General features: G+C 41.3%; 1 protein-coding gene across 1 annotated transcript in view; it reads left to right on the forward strand.

Moving 5' to 3' along the window:
• The first annotated feature begins 6,303 nt into the window (after positions 1-6,303).
• The window catches only part of LOC107373204 (uncharacterized), a 39,632-nt gene continuing 26,218 nt past the window's right edge, over positions 6,304-19,717 (forward strand). Inside the window, exons 1-6 of the mRNA XM_070547267.1 lie at positions 6,304-6,431; positions 6,517-6,656; positions 6,731-6,856; positions 6,935-7,055; positions 17,546-18,638; positions 18,708-18,782. Of these exons, the coding sequence (XP_070403368.1) occupies positions 6,368-6,431; positions 6,517-6,656; positions 6,731-6,856; positions 6,935-7,055; positions 17,546-18,638; positions 18,708-18,782 (1,619 nt within the window). The 5' untranslated portion in view covers positions 6,304-6,367. The remainder of the gene's footprint in view (positions 6,432-6,516; positions 6,657-6,730; positions 6,857-6,934; positions 7,056-17,545; positions 18,639-18,707; positions 18,783-19,717) is intronic.

A 19,717-nucleotide genomic window follows, 5' to 3' on the forward strand; every position in this document is an offset into this window, starting at 1 on the left:
ACTTAAAGGACTACAAACATAAGACACTAAACTGACATGCAGAAAAAGGACACATGAGGGTGCCAAAGAGCTACAGCATAAGACACATAACAGGGATGCAGACAAGGACACATGAGGGTGCTAAGAGAGCACAAAGGGAGATCCTGGAGTGGAGCACAAGAGGAGCTGGGGAACAAAGGGACACAAGAGGGAATCTAGAGAGGGATGGAGGACACCAGGAGGCACAAAAATGGAAGGGGCTGATGCAGACTATGACATTATCATTCAGTTTGTATCACGTACGATGAAGGAAGAAGTGTGGAAGATGTCGAAAGAGGCCAGAGTATGCAAAGAGAAGAAGATCATCTTTAAAATGGACTTCTCCAAAGAGGATCGGGAGGCGAGGGAGAAGCTGTGGCCCCAGGTGGAGGAAGCCAGACGACGTGGAAAGAATGCCTTCTTGAAGGAAGGATACGCCATCATCGATGGGAGGAAGGTCTATATATGTTAGAAATATGATACATTTTTTTAATATACTGTTCCTCTGTTAAGATGGGCTGCTATTTTGAAAATGAGATCTCACTAGACCAAACAGCCCAATGTTTTTTATCTTCTGATTGTTAAAGGTGGAGGTTTTGGATGAGATATAATATAGTTGGACAATATTGCTCATTCCTGCTGTTTGGATAAATCCAGAGCGGATAAACTAGGTAACATTCTAGCCATTTGTTTTGTTTGGTATGTCAGTTTTGTTTACTTCTTTGAATGTTAGAGGGTTGAAAAACACCATAAAGCGCAAGGCACTTTTTTATTTTGTAAAGAGCTTAAGGCCAACTTAATTTTGTTACAGGAAACACATTCAGGCATAGAGGAGGAAAAATTTTGGAGACAACAGTGGGGGGATAATATTTTATATAGCCATGGTACCAGCTATTCGGCAGGGGTTATGATAATATTTAACAAATTTACAGGGAAAGTAATTAATCATAGAGGAGACAAAGACGGCCACTGGTTAATAGCAGCTATAGAAATATATGATCAGAAATTTATTATACTTTCTATTTATGGATATAATAACAAAACTAAAAACAGAGAGATGTTAGAAAACTTGGGCAGAATGATAACATATTGGCAAAATGTTCATGTAACAGATAAGGTGGTTGAGGGAGGAGATTTTAATATCGCACCAAACTCTTGGTTAGATAGGTTACCACCTAGAGGTCAGCAAACTGAAAACAATGATATCTTACAAGATTTCTGTTCTATCACTAATACGTTTGATTACTGGAGATTAAATAATCCTACAAAATCAGAATACACATGGATCAGTGCTTCTAATGGAAACCAACGGTCAAGAATAGATTATTGGCTAACCTCACACTCTATAGGTAACAATGTAAAGAAATGTGAGATTATTACTTCTCTGCTTACTGATCACTGTTTAATAAGCTTAACTTTAATAATAATAAAACAAAAATGCTCTTCAGACAGTTTATGGAAACTAAATAATAGCCTTTTATCAAATGAAGGGTTTTGCAAACAAATAAAAGCCCTTTGTCAAAAAGTAAAAAGGATGGATATGTCAAATAAAGGAAAATGGGAATGGTTTAAATTTGAAACAAAGAGGTTAGCAATTGAAATGGGGAAAATTATGACAAAAGAGAGAAAATTAAAGCAGAAAGAACTGCTAAAAATTATCAGCCTACTCTGTGATAAAATTAATAACACGGAGGATGAACTAACAGAGCTAAACTTGCTCCAAAAACAGCTTGACGAAATTTATATAGAAAAAGCGAATGGAGCCTTTGTAAGATCCAGGGCTAAGTGGATTGAAGAAGGCGAAAATAACTCAACATATTTTTGATGGATTAGAAAAGTCTAGACAATCCAAAAAGAAAATATGCAAATTTAAATAAATGACACTGTAATAGTAGACCAAAATCAAATAAAGGAGGAAGTTCAATGTTTTTACTCAGACCTATATACGGTAGTTCTAATTTCTGTGAGGAGGAATGTAAATCCTTCTTCACTCAGATAAAGAACAATATTAAATCTATTGGAGAGGAAGACAGAAAAAATCTGGAGGATGATTTGAATATTAAAGAAGTAGAAAATTCCCTGAAAAAAATGAAAAAGGGGAAATCGCCCGGTATTGATGGATTGACCTCGGAATTTCTTAAATTTTTTTGGGAGAATGTTCAAAAATTGTTATTAAGTACATTTAATGAGTGTATGAAGGATGTCTTACCCAAACAATGAAAACTGGAATAATAACCCTTCTTCCCAAACCAAAAAAGATACAACAGACTTAGACAACTGGAGGCCAATTAATCTGTTGTGCAATGATTATAAATTATTAGCGCAGAAAGACTGAAAACGGTCATTGATGAAATAGTAGATGATAATCAGTCTGCGTTTATAAGAAGCATACATAATAATGTGAGATTAGTTCTGGATATGCTGGATTATAGGTCTATTTTGGAAACGGACAGCCTCATTTTATTTATAGACTATTTCGAAGCCTTTGATTCTATAGAATATAATTTTTTATTCTCCACCCTAGAATATTTCGGTTTTGGAAAAAAGATTTTGTTCAGTGATAAAAATGTTCTATACTGATATTAACAGTTATGTTTCCTTAAACCCAGGATTAACAAAAATAATAAATATAACTTGTGGAATAAGACAAGGATGTCCAATCAGCCCCAAACTGTTTATCTTATGTACACAACTATTAGCATATCTAGTAATAAATCATCCAAATTGTCAGGGTATAATATTTTTGATTATGAATTTCGTTTAAGTCCGTTTGCAGATGACACTGTTTTTTTTCTAAAGGATAAATCTATGGTTAACAAAGCATTACAAATTATTTCAATTTTTTTCCAAAGCATCAGGTCTTCGTCTGAACACAAAAAAATTTGAGTTACTTTCAATTCAATTCAAGTTTATTTATATAGCGCCAAATCACGACAAGAGTCGTCTCAAGGCACTTCACATAATAAAAATTCCAATTCAGGTCAGTTCATTAAGCCAATCAGAAATAATGTTTCCCATATAAGGAACCCAGCAAATTGCATCAAGTCACTGACTAGTGTCAGTGACTATACAGCAATCCTCATACCAAGCAAGCATAAAGCGACTGTGGAGAGGAAAACTCCCTTTTAACAGGAAGAAACCTCCAGAGGATCCTGGCTCAGTATAAGCAGCCATCCTCCACGACTCACTGGGGATCGAGAAGACAGAGCAGACACACACACACACACACACACACACACACACACACACACACACACACACACACACACGGACACGGACACACACGGACACGGACACGGACAAGTAATGTGTCTACAGTTATATTGTGATGTCTTAGTAAATATTCTATTTGGTGAAAGATAAACTTTATTGTATTTATCCTAGTGGATCTATAATTAAACAGATAAACTAGTAGTAGCACATCAAAAGTCAAGGAAACCAAAAAGTTATTATCAGGAGAGAGAGAATGTTTAAGTAGTTAGCAGCAGTGTGCTAGTCGATGGCCCCCTCCATGAGGCCACCACAGCTCAGCAGAACGTCATTGTCGCTTCTTCTGGGGAGAAAAACACTTACAGAGAAAATAAAGTTAACAGCTGAAATTGGACAAAATAATACAGTTAAAGAGCAGATAGTAGAAGAAAGCAGTAGTGTGTGAAAAGTGGTCAGTGTATCCTCCAGCAGTCTAAGCCTATAGCAGCATAACTACAGAGATAACTCTGGATAATCTATCCTATTTAGATGTAGGCATGCTGGAGGCAGGGCAAGGGAGAGCCGTCTTTACTGACTGTACACTCCACCTCCCTCTACTCCCCCACTTGTCCAGATTTAGGCTAACATCAGATTTTAACCATAGGCCCTATCAAATAAAAATGTTTTAAGCCTATTCTTAAAAGTAGACAAAGTGTCTGCCTCACAGACTAAAGCTGGGAGCTGGTTCCACAGGAGAGGAGCCTGATAACTAAAAGATCTGCCTCCATTCCTAATTTTAGATATTCTTGGAACCACCAGTAGACCTGCAGTCTGAGAGCGAAGTGCTCGGTTAGGAACATATGGAACAATCAGATTCCTAATGTATGATGGACCTTGATTATTAAGAGCTTTATATGTGAGAAGAAGGATCTTAAAATCTATTCTGAATTTAACAGGTAGCCAATGTAGGGAAGCTAAGACAGGAGAGATATGATCTCTCTTTTTTATTCTCATCAGAACTCTAGCTGCAGCATTTTGGACAAGCTGAAGACTTTTAACTACATTCTGTGGACTTCCTGAGAGTAATGAATTACAGTAATCCAGTCTTGATTGTAATAAATGCATGAACTAGTTTTTCAGCATCACTCCTTGAAAGTATGCTTTCACTGTATGAATGCACAGATAATGAGATAATGTCAATTCCTGTTAAAAAAGAAATAAAAGATTTAGGAGTTAAGATAGTTGCAGACGAAAAACAAAGAGAAGAAATCAATATGAAAGAAAAAACTGATCAAATACAAAAAACTCTGAACCAATGGCTTAGCAGAGATCTTTCTATTTTTGGGCGAAATTTATTGTCCAAGTTTGAGGGTATTTCCCAATTGATCTATCCATGTCAATCCCTTTATATCGCTCCAAAAACAGTGAAAAATATTAATGCTATTATATACAAATTTATATGGAGAAATAAAACCCACTATATAAAAAGATCCCAGTTAGTAAAAGAACATAAAAATGGAGGTATGAAACCTGTGGATTTTGAAGCAATGCTGGGAACATTTAAAACAAAGTGGCTGAAAGAATTTCTAATAAAGACAGATACAATTTGGTTTCATATTCCAAAAAATGTCTTCAAGAAGTTTGAGGGGCTAAACTTTCTTTTGAAATGTGACTTTTAAATCATTAAATTGCCTTTTAAATTATCTGAATTTCACAAACAAGTATTGCATTATTGGAAGATAGTATTTACCCATAATTTTACTTCTCATTGTGCCACCTTGTGGAATAATCGAGTAATTGTTTCAAACAGAAAGTCTTTGTTTAACCGACAGTGGTTTGATCAAGGAAATATCTTTGTACACGATATTATGGATAAAGATGGTGAAATATTACAGCTACAGGTTTTTAAATACAAATTTAATAACATTCAATGTTCTCTTCAGGAATATGAGAAAGTATGTAAGGCTCTACCAGTGACTTTGATACAAATGATAAAAAAAAAACAATTCTCTTCTCTAATGTTCAAATAAAACTTCCTAATTTATTAATAGGAGAACATTTTCAAATGGAGCCTTTAAAAATATATCTATCATGATTATGATAGAAAGATTAAAATAAAAATACTAGGAAATCCACTAATTGAAGAAAAACAATTAACATTTATAAAATGGCCTATAATGCACAAAGTAAAAGAAATGCTATTTAAAATTCTTAACAACTACTATCCATCAGCAGGGACACTGAGGAAGAGATTTGGTTTTGAAGTTGACCCTTGTGAATTCTGTCAGGGAAGCCCTGAAGGAACAGAACACTTATTTTTCAGCTGTCATATAAGTAAGAGGTTTTGGGAAGAAGTCCATTGTTGGTTAAGAAATAAAATAAGAGAACTTGATAGTTTTACAAATGAAGATATTCTTATTTACAATTCTAACTTAAATGGGAATAATTCATTGTTAATTAACATTATTATTATTATTATGGGTAAATACCACATCCACAAAAGCAAATGGAAAAAACAACTGCCAAACATGAACTGTTTCACAAATGAATTCCATATGTTCTTATCCACTTTGATTCGTATAAAAAATTCAAATGCAACTGCAAAGGCCATTTGTCATGCTGCAGAAAAATGTTTTATCTTGTAACAATGTGTTTACTTTGTGATATAAGTGCCTCTTTTTTAAGTTTCTTATTGGTTTTTCTTTTATTGTTACTAAGGATGCCTTGTATGTTTCCAATATGTGTTGTTGTCTCACGAGAAATTGTAATAAGCATAATTTAAAAAAATAAATAAAGATCCGAATTGTAAAAATATCCGCTGATGGCAGGTTATGCCTCACATATCTGGATAGAAGAAAAGGCTGTATTACACGGATATTAAAATGTTCAAAAATAGTCAACATTTTAGAATGAGACCCTTATGAAGTTTATTTTATTTATTTATTTTATTTTTCTTAAGCTGGTTTCAACATGTCCTGTTTGCCCTGAATGACTTTTGTTTTTAAATGAAACTACTGTTACCGTTAAAGCGGGTAGAGTCTTTACCATGCATAAAAGTAGTTTTAAATTTTTGGGAAATATAAAAGAAAAATAAATAAATCGCAGGACCGTGTCTGTTCCGGGTAGCGTTACTTCCGGTTCAGACAACGATCTTACCAAGATGGCGACGTCCGAGAAGAAACATCCTCCTAACACGGCCTGTGACATTCCCGCTGGTTTTACTGGTATTTATTTTTAGTAATAATTATTTAATGCCCACATTTCCCGTCTCGTTCAGGCAGGAACCATTTGCTCATCGTCTTGTTTCAGTTCTCTCCCTCCTGTTCGGCGACAGTCCTGTTCCACTCCGTGTGTTCGTGAAGGAACACAACGTTCCAGCTAAGAAAGGTTCTGTCAGACCGCTGGACCGGACTTTGTTTGTGCAGAACGTCCCTTCGCATTGTTCCGAGGTGGGGTCGAAGCCCAGTCTGTCGGGATCTGTAACTGGTTTCTTGCCATCCATGTTTAATGGTTTCTGTTTCAGGACGTCGTTAGAGAACTGTTCTCCCGGTTCGGCAGCGTTAGCTTGGTAGAGCTGAGAGACAACCCAGGTTCCTCTGAGGATTCTGAACCCACACTGTTCAGTTTCTTCAAACCAGCTGAGAAACAGGTTCATCTCACGTCTCATGTATTTTAACATTTCCTCTGAGTCCTCAGCAGACCATGTCTTCTTATTTGTTTCTTGCAGGATTTTAAAGTTGGTTATATTGTGTTTGAGAAATCCTCTGGTCTAGCAGCAGTGAAATCCCATCCTCCTGATGTTCCCCTGGTGTTTATTGGTCAGCGTTCAGTGAGTACAGGAGTCCAGAGTGAGTCACACCAATTATTTTATACCCATTTCAGGGTTTTATTTAGGAAGTTCTACTGATTTAGAAGACTGGGTACACATTCCTGATCTCCTAAACCCAGAATCAGTGCGTTTACATGCGCATCAGAAAACCTAAGTTTTGCCCTAAAAAGACTTTCATCTTTTTTTTTAATGCATGAAAACGGGTTAGCTGAATGACGTGGTTGGACACTCACGTTCCGGAAGTGATCGCTAATTAGCAACATGCGTAACACCAGTACATACTAGATAAGCTGTGCTGCAGCCCTGTTGTACATTCCTTCAGCCTTTGTGCATATTAGGGATGAGCGAGTACACCACTATCTGTATCTGTATCTGTTCAACCAACTAAATTATCTGTATCTGTGTCTGTACTCGGAACGGGCGTGGCATAACCCGGAAGTGGGCGTGGTTTACATCAATATATTATTTTAAGTCTGAAATTGATATGGAATGATCAGAAGTTGATATGTGTATTGTTTATTTGAAAACTATTTACAGAGCAGCCTCAGAACTGAGATTAAATATTTTTGATCACAATAGTAAAGGAACTATTTCAGAACAAGTGTTTCAATAAAATCTGAACATTAATATTTAAGTGCATGGATTAATACATCTGAACTCATGCAGTAGGAACTAGGAAATATGAAATGCTAGAACCAGACACAACTTTATGTATATTTTTTAATTTTAATTTGATTAAACTGATTTTTTTCTTAACGTTCTTGGCATTTTCCCACACAAAGTTAAACAAAACAATGTTGATTAAGGTGTGTGTGTGAGAGAGAGAGCGAGAGAGAGGGAGTTAAAAAAAAAGCCCGACCGGAGCGGAGGTAGTGAGTGACTGATGCAGCATGTCAGCTCTGTCTTGTCAAATGCACCATGTAAGTTACGTAAAAAGTAACTTTAAATATTCAACCGAAAAAGAGGCGAGCTGAAGAAAACCTAGGGAAAACTGAAGAAACAAGAGCAACAGTGAAGCAATCACAGCGAGATCCGTTACTGTCTGTGTGTGTGCGTGGATGAGCCGGACGGACTGAGCTCCCGGCCGGCTAGAGAGTTTTGTGTGTAGGGAGGGGCGGGCGCTCTGTGACTGGCCAATCACAGAGCGTGAAGACAGTCAGTTACCCAATGAGGATTTTCCTTCAGCACGATTACAGATATTTCCGAGGTTTACTCGTCTCATGCTCGTATTCGTCAAAAATGCTTTATCCTTACCGGATACTCGTCTGAAACAAGTACCCGGCTCATCCCTAGTGCATATCCTGTTTCAATTCCATCTGCTTCACTCCCACCAGACTCTGTTTACTGTTTGTGTTCCTATAAACTAACTGGAAGAATGCCAACATGTCGCCACCTACTGTACTGGAACAACATTTATTCGAGAGTCCGGTTTTTGAATGCGCATGTAAACCAGGATAAAGACTCCTAGCCTATTACAGTAAGATCAACTTCGATGTCAGTCAGTGCTCATGTAACCGTACAGTGTCTTATATTAGGTTTCATATCATATTCCCTCTATATGGCTTGGGATCATGTTGTCATCACTAGCTCCGCCACCATGTTGGAAGGCTCGGAGTCCTTACTTTCTACTTGTTACTTCTGACAACAGCACGCTCAGTTTTGATCTTGCTGCTTAATTTAATCTTTTACGCATCCGATCGCTTATTACGCAGCCATGGTAAATCATTGCTGTTTTGTGGGGTGCAACACATGATCGCTAGGGAATGGGGTTAACTAGAGGTTTACTTTTCAGTGTTTTCCTGCTCGGAGGCATAACCATGGAGACAAAGTATCCAACATAACAAAGTCTTGTTGGCTCACTTGGATCTAGGGTTGTAAAGATGAACCAATTATATTATTAACCACAGTGTGAAACGCTGTGGTTAACCCACCGTAAAGACGTCTCCAACATTGCAAAAAAATAAGTAAATTAGCGGACCAAAGTGAAACTCAACAATCGCACGCAGCAGAACCAGCATCGACAGCCACTGGGACTTCTCCGTTTCCACCCAGGAAGTGCTTCAAGTCTTCTGTGAGGATATTTTAGACTCCCAAAGCTACTAAAAGAGAACTTCAGAACAATGTCTTGTCCTTCTGCAGAGCTGGCAGAAAAAAGTTGCGACTCTCCCACTTTTATCATCTCTGAGGTCATCACGCAGACAAATTAGCTCCAATTGAGTCAGATTACGTTGGTGACTAAACGGATTTAACAGTAATATTAGAACAATCCAGTGAACAACGGTTCATGTTGTGTTGTGATCCCAACATATCCAGAAGCGTCCAGCTGTTTTCAGCTACAACTCTCAGGATGATCATGTCCAGGATGACTGAGAACTACACCTCCATGCTGCAGCAGCTTTCAGTCAGAACAGGAAGTGAAACTTAAATGTAGCTGCTGTCAGTAACAATCTAACAAGTTTAAACATTAAAACTCAACAGAAATAGTTCAGAAAGGAAATTTAAATGTTCACAACTTTGTGTGTGATTTATTATTATTATTTTTATTATTAATATTTTTTATTATTATTATTTATTGAGGCAGAAGCTGGTGTGGTCCACTACAGAGAAAGCTGCTCTAGCATGATGACTTTAATTATTCTACAGGTTATTGTTCAGCCTTCTGACGCTCACACACACACGAGTGTTGGTGAGCGGCTGCGTCTGACTGCTGACGCTCCGTGTGTGTTTTTAATTTCTGCAGTGAGACAAACTCACCTTACACTGTCCAGAGTTTGTTCTTTAAATGGGCATTATGGAAGTTTGACAGCCAAAACATGTGTAGAAATAATAAATGTCTTCTTCATACATTCTCCTGCAATGCCCTGGTCCTGTAGAATGAGCCCTGGCATTTTTACTGTGATTGCCTGTTTTTCTGTAAAATCACAGAAAAAGAGAGCTGCTCGGGTCGAGCAGGCTGCTTCATGCGCGTTCACGCTCAGGCATAGCCCGTAGCATTTGCTATCCGTAGCTTTAGCAGCAGAGAGAGAGGCAGTGCCACTTTGTCGCTGTTCCTAACGCCTAGTGACAAAGCTAGCTACATTTCTGAGGACCCTTAGCTACTTTCTGTAGAACTTTCTTCTAGATATTTCCTGCAAATTAGCAACAAAATAGCCATTTTCGCTCCGAACCGTTTTTTGGTTTGACGTTGTTTCAGCTGTCATCAAGGTTATAAACGTTACAGATAATTTGAATGTTACTGGTGTGTAGCTCACCTTGTAAGATGTCTGACTCTCATGCAGAAGACTTGGGTTCGATTCTGGGTGTGAACATAGTTTATTTAATAATCCTGACATTTTGCAAAATAACAAAATGATGAACCTTCCAGACTGGAAAAATAAAGGAATCCTATACCTGGAACACATATATGAAGGATTGGACTTCATCCCATTTAATAGAATAGTCTCCCAATTTGGAATAGATAAGAATAGCTTTTTAGAATATCACCAAATTAAATCTGTAGTAAAACAAAAATTTAAGCTCAATAAAATAGAATTACAAACACCACCAAGGGTATTAGACTTCTATAATCTCAACCCCCCAAACTACTGTCTAAAGAATATAAGACAATGTCCAAAATAGACGATAGAATAGTAATCCCTATTGAAAAATGGGAGGTGGATCTATCAGTCAGCTTGGTCCCAAACTTGTTTAAAAACTTTTAAAATGATCAGACACTCCAATTTACAATTAATTCAGTACTAAATTCTACACAGAGTACACTATACAGGTCATCGGATGTTCAAGATGGGGTTTGTGTCATCTGACACCTGTACACACTGCACAAACAACGTTCCTGACAATTACATTCATGCACTGTGGTCCTGTCCACCTGTCCAGGAATTTTGGGGTAGAGTATGTGAGGATCTGTCAAAGTCTCTGAAATGTCATCCAGGGGTGGACCTTTAAAGCGCCCGAGCGCCAATGGCGCTAAATTTTCTCGCCGGGCGGTAAATACTTGAAGACTTACCGCCCGGGTGGCGCCCAAGCCTTATTTGTCATTTACACACCGGCTTTCACCTACATCATGGCCCCGCCCTGTAGGAAGCTGCTATTTTCGTTTCGTGCGCGCGAACCTGCGCGCCTCTAGCCACGTACTGCACTTGTACGATTCGTGCACGTACTGCACGATTCTAGTTATTGTCACGTGAACTATAAGTTCACTATTAAAGACGAAGTGGAACCACGCTAGAAACACACAAGCACGCAGGAAGATCGCGCCACCACAGGGATGGGATTTCTTGATGAAATCTCCGGCAAAACGCTTTAAAACTGGTGAGGAGAAGCGAGACAGTTCGAAACGGTATGAAGCAGAGAAGCGTGTGCGTAGGTGGAATGATTCTTGGCGGTTTAAAGAAGACGGGAGGCGCGGAGAATGGCCGTATTTGAGTTGAGTAGCGGCTCGCCTGGAAAACAGACGGAAGCAGCAGGGGGAGTGGCTGAAAGCCGGCGTTTAACGCCGGGGACACACCGGCCGCGGAAGCGCCGAGAAGCGAATGGCTCACGAAGTCCGGCCGCTGCTCGCCGCTCCTCAGTTCAGATCAGACGCTCCCCGTTCGAGGCGCGCCTCGGCTCAGCTTTTTCTTTTAATTACTTGGTGTCCTCCATCTCCTCAGCTCTCTTCCTCTGAGAGAGAGAGAGAGAGAGAGAGAGAGAGAGAGAGAGAGAGAGAGAGAGAGAGAGAGAGAGAGAGAGAGAGAGAGAGAGAGAGAGAGAGAGAGAGAGAGAGAGAGAGAGAGAGAGAGAGAGAGAGAGAGAGAGAGAGAGAGAGAGAGAGAGAGAGAGAGAGAGAGAGAGAGAGAGAGAGAGAGAGAGAGAGAGAGAGAGAGAGAGAGAGAGAGAGAGAGAGAGAGAGAGAGAGAGAGAGAGAGAGAGAGAGAGAGAGAGAGAGAGAGAGAGAGAGAGAGAGAGAGAGAGAGAGATGGTGTGAACCAGTTGTTTCTGCCAGTTAAATCTCTTGGATTTCCCTGCATGATGGATGAAGATATCGTGTTAGCATTCACACTTGTTCAATTTTCAATTTTAACTCTGGTGCCTGTTGGCAGCTGAAACACATCCTCACGTGCTTGTGGATATCATATATTGTATATGGAGACATGACTGTAATAATAAGTAAAGCTTATCAACTGTTCAGTGTGTTCATAGGAAACGTGACAAAAGAACACAAAACACATTTCTCCTTATGGCCTATATAGTTGTCATCATCAACGTAACATGATTTACAGAATACATGTGACCAACTAACATTTCATGTTCTACCACCGGATGTTTGGATCAAAATGTGAACCAGTCAGATCTTAGATCAGGTGAGAGCCAGGCGTTTCCCATCATCCTCTAGGTTTTGCAGCTGAGGGAGAGCAACTGCAGCGCCTTGCTCCAAAATCTGCGGCCGCCTTGATCTCACGAGGTTATCGTTGCCTACGTATGCATGACGTCAGAGCAAGTCGGCGTCAATTTGGACACAAATCTAACAGGCATGCACTGCTCGCCAATCACCGCTGGTCTAATCTGCGCAGAACTGGCTCATCTCGAACACAGCCAATGGCTCGAATACAGCAAAGCGGCGTTGGTGATGTACTGCGTTGTATGCCGGAAGTATGCAACGACAAAATTGTGTTTTGTTGAGGGAACAAACAAATTCAAACTTGAATATGTTATTATGTTTGTGAATGTGTACAAAATAAAGGTTTATTACATTTAAAACGGTTCAGTTGTTATTTTGACTCGTTTTGACAGCTGACCAGTGGGGCCGGTAGATTCTTGGCAGGGCCGGTAAATATTCAGAGTTACCGGCCCGGCTGGCCGGTTGGTTTTGAAGTTAATGTCCACCCCGATATCCCAACCACCCCCTCTCTTTGTTTACTGGGAAACCTGGACGATGTCCCGATTGAAACATCTTTGGTTCACGTGGTTCTGACTGCCATATGCATCACTAAGAAAACTATCCTCTTGAATTGGAAAAATAGAGAAACTCTCTGCATTATCCAGTATAGAAATCTTTTGTTAGATCATATTACACTTGATATAGCCTCTGCTTCCACTTCAGATCAATCTCTCTGGGCTCCTTTGATCGGTTCCATCACATAGAGAGGGTGAGGGGCCGTTGATGTTGTCCTGTGGGATGGTGTGGGTGGGGGGGTGTGGGGTCTGAGTTTGGAGTATCCGGATGTTCCCTGGAGGTGGGTTCACTGGGGGGTGTCTGGGACTGGGGGGCCGTTGCCCCCCTCTGGAGGTGCTTGGGTTGCCTCGGGGGGTGGACTACTGGCGGTTGTGAGTGGGGCCCCTTGGAGATCTTGGCGGCGGCCATGGGTCACTGCCTGGCAGCTGCATTGCCCCTGGGTGGGGGCCTGGGGGCTCGGGGTTTGGGGGTGGCCGGCCCCGGGTGGGGATCTGGGCGGGGCCTTGGGGGTCGGGTCCTGACATGTATGCTGCCGGGAAGAAGGCAGGAACATGCAGCAGTGCCTGGCCCGGGTTCAGGGGCCTCAGGTAGACCTTGGCTCCTCTGCCGTTCCATCACAGGGGAGGGGGAGGTCCAGGAGGGGGAGGACCCAACCTTACCTGGATGTCCCATGTCTTATATATTCTGGAAGTTGTGCAAATGCAGGGATGGGCATAGATATTCTGCTGGGTTGGTGCCCTCGGACTCCGTGAGGCTCTGTAATGCTGCTGCTTTGGGCCCTGGCAGGATGGGCTGGGGTCTCCATGCCCTGGGTGCCGGTTTGACAACAGAGGTGCCTATTGGGGCCAGTAGGGGAGCTGGCTCCCTGGAGGGCTAAGCCCAACCAGCCATTCCTCCCCATCCCCGCATGTTCCTCTCCTCGTGCTCCCTCACATCATCACACAAACATACACATAGGACCTTGGGGGGCGGGCAAGTCAGGGAGTGCGGGTATGGACCCCATTTCCGCATTCCTGTGGCAACCTGCCCCCCAATTTTATTTTTTACCTTATACACTTCCACTGATGACATTCCACACAAACACACACTTAGGGCCTTGGGAGTGAGCACATTCAACGGCATTTGGCAGGGGGATATCTCAGGCTCCTCCCGGGTGCCGGTGCCCACTTCCAATTTAAACCGCACCTAGACACCGAGGGCTGAGGGTGTAAGTGGGGTGGTGCGGTGGCATCAGCTGGCATAGGCCGGATGATGCCCGCACTGCCCGCTCACCACAGCCATGGAATACACCTCATGATCAAACAACACTATATTGGAGCAGGCGGAGGGAGACTAGGGGTCTTAGCCACCTCTGTTGTTACTTGGCTTCCTGGGGCTGGAGGCTAGGAGGGAGATCTGGCCGTATGGTTGGGATCTGGGGTGGTAGATTGCTGTGCTCAGCGTTGGGCGGGGGAGCCTGCTCATCAGTACCCCAGCAGAAAGGGTCAAACTGGTTACCGGTGATGGTTGTACCCAATGTGCAGCAGTACCGGGACCAGAGTGAATAGGGTGTGTATGGGGAGCATGAGTGGGTGTCCGGCGTGCATTTTTGTAAGTCTTTGGTTGTATGTGTATGTGTGAGCATGAGGGAGGGAGTGTGTGACTGTGTTTGTGTATGACTGTATATGTCAGGTGGGGCCTTTGACTCCTCCCCTCTCCTGGAACTTCTTTTGATGATATAGATCTTCGTCCCCCCCTCCCCCTGCCACACCTGGTGTGAGGGGTTGTGCCTTGGTCTGCCTGAGTGTTCGTGGCAACCTGGTCTGGGGGTTTAAGATTTTGGCATCTGCCTGATAGATCCCGGTGGCTGCCTGGTGGGGTCTGGGTCCCTGGGCTCTGCTGGGTCCCCGGCGGGGGTGGTCGCCCCTGGGTCCCGGGTTGCTGGGTCCCGGGCTCGGCCGGCTAGGGGGTGGGAGGCTGCGGGCGGGCCTGAGGGCTTGCCGCTGATGTCTCCCGGGACTCTGCCGGCTGCTGGTTGTGGCCCCCCGGGGCGATCCTCTGTGCCTCTCGAGGGGGGCGGGGGCCTTCCTGGTTGCAGTCTCCTTGGGGTTCCTGTGTTCTGGGGCAGCGCCTGGATCTCTGAGACTTGGAGCTCCCCCCTTCTCCTGCGCATCTTTGGGGGGCGGATCCAGGGTATCCGCGGGTCCTTAAAAAGTCTTAAATTGGCTTTTCCAAATTTAAGGCATTAAAAATCCTTAAACATGACAAATAATCCTTAAATACAGTTTCCAAAGGTCTTAAATTACCAAAGACAGAATAAACAAGATTCTTTTATTTCAATTTTCATGAATTTCTAGTTAGTGTTCAGCATTTTTTGTGTATGATATTGGCATAAGCGAAACCGTACACATTCAGTTGGTATTGAAAGGGGGCTTTTTAAGATGAGCACATTAGCTGGTTAAGCTAGTGGGAGATTGCGCCATGGGGACGTGCAACTTTTATGGTAACTGGATGGCTAGTCCCACATTCGCAATAGCTGGAAATTATAGTTTAAATTTAATTTTAAAAAGTAGCTTAAATTTGGTCAAATTGGCCTTAAAAAAAGGTCTTAAAAAGTCTTAAATTTGGCTCCCTTAAACCTGCAGATACCCTGGGATCTGTGGTCCCTCACACTCTCTGTTGGACGCTCCTATAGAGAAACCTTACATAAACAAGCGCGTGTACACACACAGGTGCTCACATGGTGCTCTCAAAAGTATGGGTTCGGGCACGTTAAACACAGGTCTTAAGACTATGGTGGGCACTTAATGCGTTGTGATTTATTATCGTGATTCTTCAGTTAAGCAATGTTGATTATATATTTCTTCATCAAGTTGACGCAGTGATAGCTTGATCTTGTTGTCTTGTTGTGTCCCATTTTTTTTTGCCCTTTTGCTTTTTATTGTCTTTTTCTGCAGGTCTAGAAGCAGACCCTTGTTCATTGTTTCTTTTTGTGGAACCCCCCCCCCCCCCCCTCCCCACCTTTTCTTTTCCTTTCTCTTTCACCTCTGTCTCCGTGTCTGGTCGGCATTACAAAGCATTCCATAACAATAAAGTTTTAAGTATCAGGCGTGACATTAAAAGCAAACGCTTTTATGCTCCACCTGAGAGTAAATCTGTAAGGCTTGTTACCAGCATTCAGACATCAATTCTGCTTGCTTCACAGCCAGACAGGACACGGTAAAAAAAAAAAAACATAGTTTATTTAAAGTTTATTTTTTTACATTAATGGTATATTTTTTACTATAAGATGCCCAAATTTTAATTTGAGACTCGCCGAACGACATTGAATTCACAGATAAAAAAGATGTGGGTTCAACTTTCATTTTGGAACAATTTTTCAAGCAAGGGAAGGGAATGATCTGAGCATGCAGGAGGACCGACCCATCATAAACCTTTGTCGGCTGTGCTGAAGAGAAAGGTACAGAACCACATTATTTAATTAATTAGCTGCGCGTTCTCCTGTCCTCTGTCCTCTGGGCCACACACACACACACACACACACACACACACACACGGGACTGTCTCAGCTGTTATTTTCGTTAAGGAGTGTGCACGTACAGCATGTGTGCCTCATGCACGAGCCTACTGTTGAAGCTGCCTTTACGCTTTTGGCCTGAGGGGGCAATCGCGAGCATAAAAATTCAAAAGTCCGAAAAGTCCCTTTAAAGCTTCTATTAAATCCATTGTGTTGACGTATTTTAACAAGTTTCCTCTACGCTGCAGGAGTTAAAGTTTACATTACGGAGTAAAAGTTCGGCAGATGCGTTTGTTTATATTTGGCCGCTGCGTGCCGGGTGGGGGGAGGGGCGACTCACACAGACAGCTGGTGTCAGCTCTGAAAAGCGTTGATCGCAATTTGCAGATCACGTTTATTTTTCACAGAGATCGGCCGCGGATTCATCTTCCGTTGGCATTCTAGGAATCGAAACTAAGAATCGAAGAAAAAAAAAACTTTGAACGATTCCGGGAAAAACTAACTGTTGGAACCAGTTCCAATTGATGCCCAACCTTACTTCTAAGTAGGGGTGGGCAATATATCGGCATCAATATTGGTATCAGCCGACATTATTCATTTTTTAACATATCGGTATTGGTTCGATAAACAAAACCGGGCCGATATTAACAACCGATATTTTTTCCATCTCGTCTCAATTTGCTTGACTGTTTCAGAGGGTGAGGGGGGTGATGTGTAATTGTTCAGTCATGTGAACAGTAAATGTAATCATTTCAGAACCGTGTGTGTGCGTGAGTGCGTGTGTGTGTGTACATAATATAAATTCAACTTTAATAATTTTCATTCTATACAAAATCTACTGATTTTAGAAGCATTTATGTCAGTTTATCGGTATCGGCAAATATCGGTTATCGGCCATAACAGTGATCTTAATATCGGTATCGGCCCAAATATTTCATATCGGTGCGTCACTACTTCTAAGTGTCATTTACTTTTCAGGAAGAAAATACTAATCTGTAGATCGATTTTTAAACATGTTCAGATGTATATAACAATTAAATTAAAGTGTGTCTAATCATAATTTTCGTCTGTCTTTTAGCCTATCCAGAAGTCCCACCTCATCATGTCTGGGAAAAAAAGGAGGTTGTGAATGATCAGGAGCTCTGGAACCAGGAAACAACCTCCAGTTTGGACCAGAAGGAAGCAGAACTTCCACAGATGAAAGATGAACAGCAGGAACTCTGCATCAGTCAGTTCATTCTGAAGCATGAAGATGTTTCAGTCACAGAGATTTCTCCTTCTGAAGAAACAGACTGCTGTAAACCAGAACCGAACTGGAACCAACCCTTGTGTCAGAGTTCTGCTGAAGCTGAGAACCAAGATCAGGATGGATGCAAAAATGAAAACTCAGAATCAAAGAGCAGTGATGGCCTTATACAAAATAAAAGACGTAAACAAACTAAAGATCACAGAGATGGTGTAGATGGTCCCAAAAGAAAAAAGCACAAGAAAATTGAAACAGGTGAGAAGTCACATATGTGTGAAATTTGTAGTAAATCTTTTTCTCAGTGTAATAAATTGACAAAACACATGAGAACACACACAGGTGAGAAACCTTATTCATGTGAAACTTGTGGTAAATGTTTCTCTGATAAAAACAGTTTGACTGCTCACAAAAGGACTCACACAGGTGAGAAGCCTTATTCATGTGAAACCTGTGGTAAATGTTTCTCTGATAAAAGTACCTTGAGTACTCACAAAAGGACTCACACAGGCGAGAAGAAATGTGTGTGTATAGCTTGTGGTAAACGTTTTTCTGAGAATAATGTCTTGAATGTTCACATGAGAACTCACACAGGTGAAAAGCCTTATTCATGTGAAACTTGTGGTAAATGTTTCACTCAGAGTTATGCATTGACCGTTCACATGAGAACTCACACAGGTGAAAAACCATATTCATGTAAATTTTGTGGTAAAGGTTTCTGTGGTAAAAGTGGCTTGACTACTCACATGAGAACTCACACAGATGAGAAGCCATATTCATGTGAAATTTGTGGTAAATGTTTCTCTCAGAGTTTTAATTTGACTGTTCACAGGCGAACTCACACTGGTGAGAAGCCCTATACATGCGAAACTTGTGGTAAACAGTTGTCTTATAAATGTAGCTTGACTCAACACATGCGAACTCACAGGTGAGAAGCCTTATCCATGTGTGATTTGTCACACATGGATAAGGCTTTATCCATGCCATTCGCCTGCAGACAGCCTTTCTACTACTGTAGTGTGTGTAGTGATTACCTGCATAATTACCTGGTAACACCCAGAACACATCTGTGGTCAGTAGGTGGTTCAGTTAGCAGGATGTCTTTATTACAGATTAGCCACTCCTTGCTTGGTGGTGAATGATTGGCTGTCACAGCAAATTATATTGTGTGCTGTATTATGTACAGGATGTATATAAAATACAAAAAATTAAACTTGAAAGTGTAAAGTATGAGAATAAAGTAAATGACTGCAGTCCATTTTTATAAACAGAAACTTAATTTCCCACTACTGTTTTGTGAGTTTCATGGCTGTTGCCAGTTGCACATCAGCACCAGAAGATTCTAGATGACAAGCGAAGTCCTACTCCATACTAGGGATGTCCCGATACAACTTTTTCACTTCCGATACGATACCGATATTGCAGCCTTCAGTATTGACCAATACCGAAATCAATCCGATATATCAGCACAAATCATACATACTTTTACCTATTTCATAGTATGGAATGTATGAAAGGCTTGATCAAGTGATATTACTCAGTCGGAGAACAAGAGCCAATAGCAGTAAGAATTACATTTTTTATTTTTCTTAACCGTAGGTTGCAAAAATGTGAACCTTAACGGATCGCTTATATCGGGGATTTTTGATGTCGCCTGATATAATCCGATACACCGTTTATGGGCCAATATTGAATTACTTCCGATACCGGAATGGGATATCCCTACACCATACCATTTTATTTCTAAAGCATTTCAAAACAAAGCTTGACAGCTGACCAAAGTGCTGTACAGGTACAAAGAAATAACAAATAGAAGCAACAACCAATACTGTACATGGCACAATAGACTAAAAAACAACAATAGGAAAACGTCAAGTCATAAAAGTAGGTCTCTGAAGTCGACCTAAATAGAAGGGAGGAATGGAGCCTGCCTGACAGAGAGGGAGAGTGCTGTAACGTAATGAAGTTCATTATTTTCAGCTCCACACAGCTGCCCCTGTACACAGT

Source organism: Nothobranchius furzeri, chromosome 19 (assembly GCF_043380555.1).
Source record: "Nothobranchius furzeri strain GRZ-AD chromosome 19, NfurGRZ-RIMD1, whole genome shotgun sequence".
Lineage (NCBI taxonomy): Eukaryota > Metazoa > Chordata > Actinopteri > Cyprinodontiformes > Nothobranchiidae > Nothobranchius > Nothobranchius furzeri.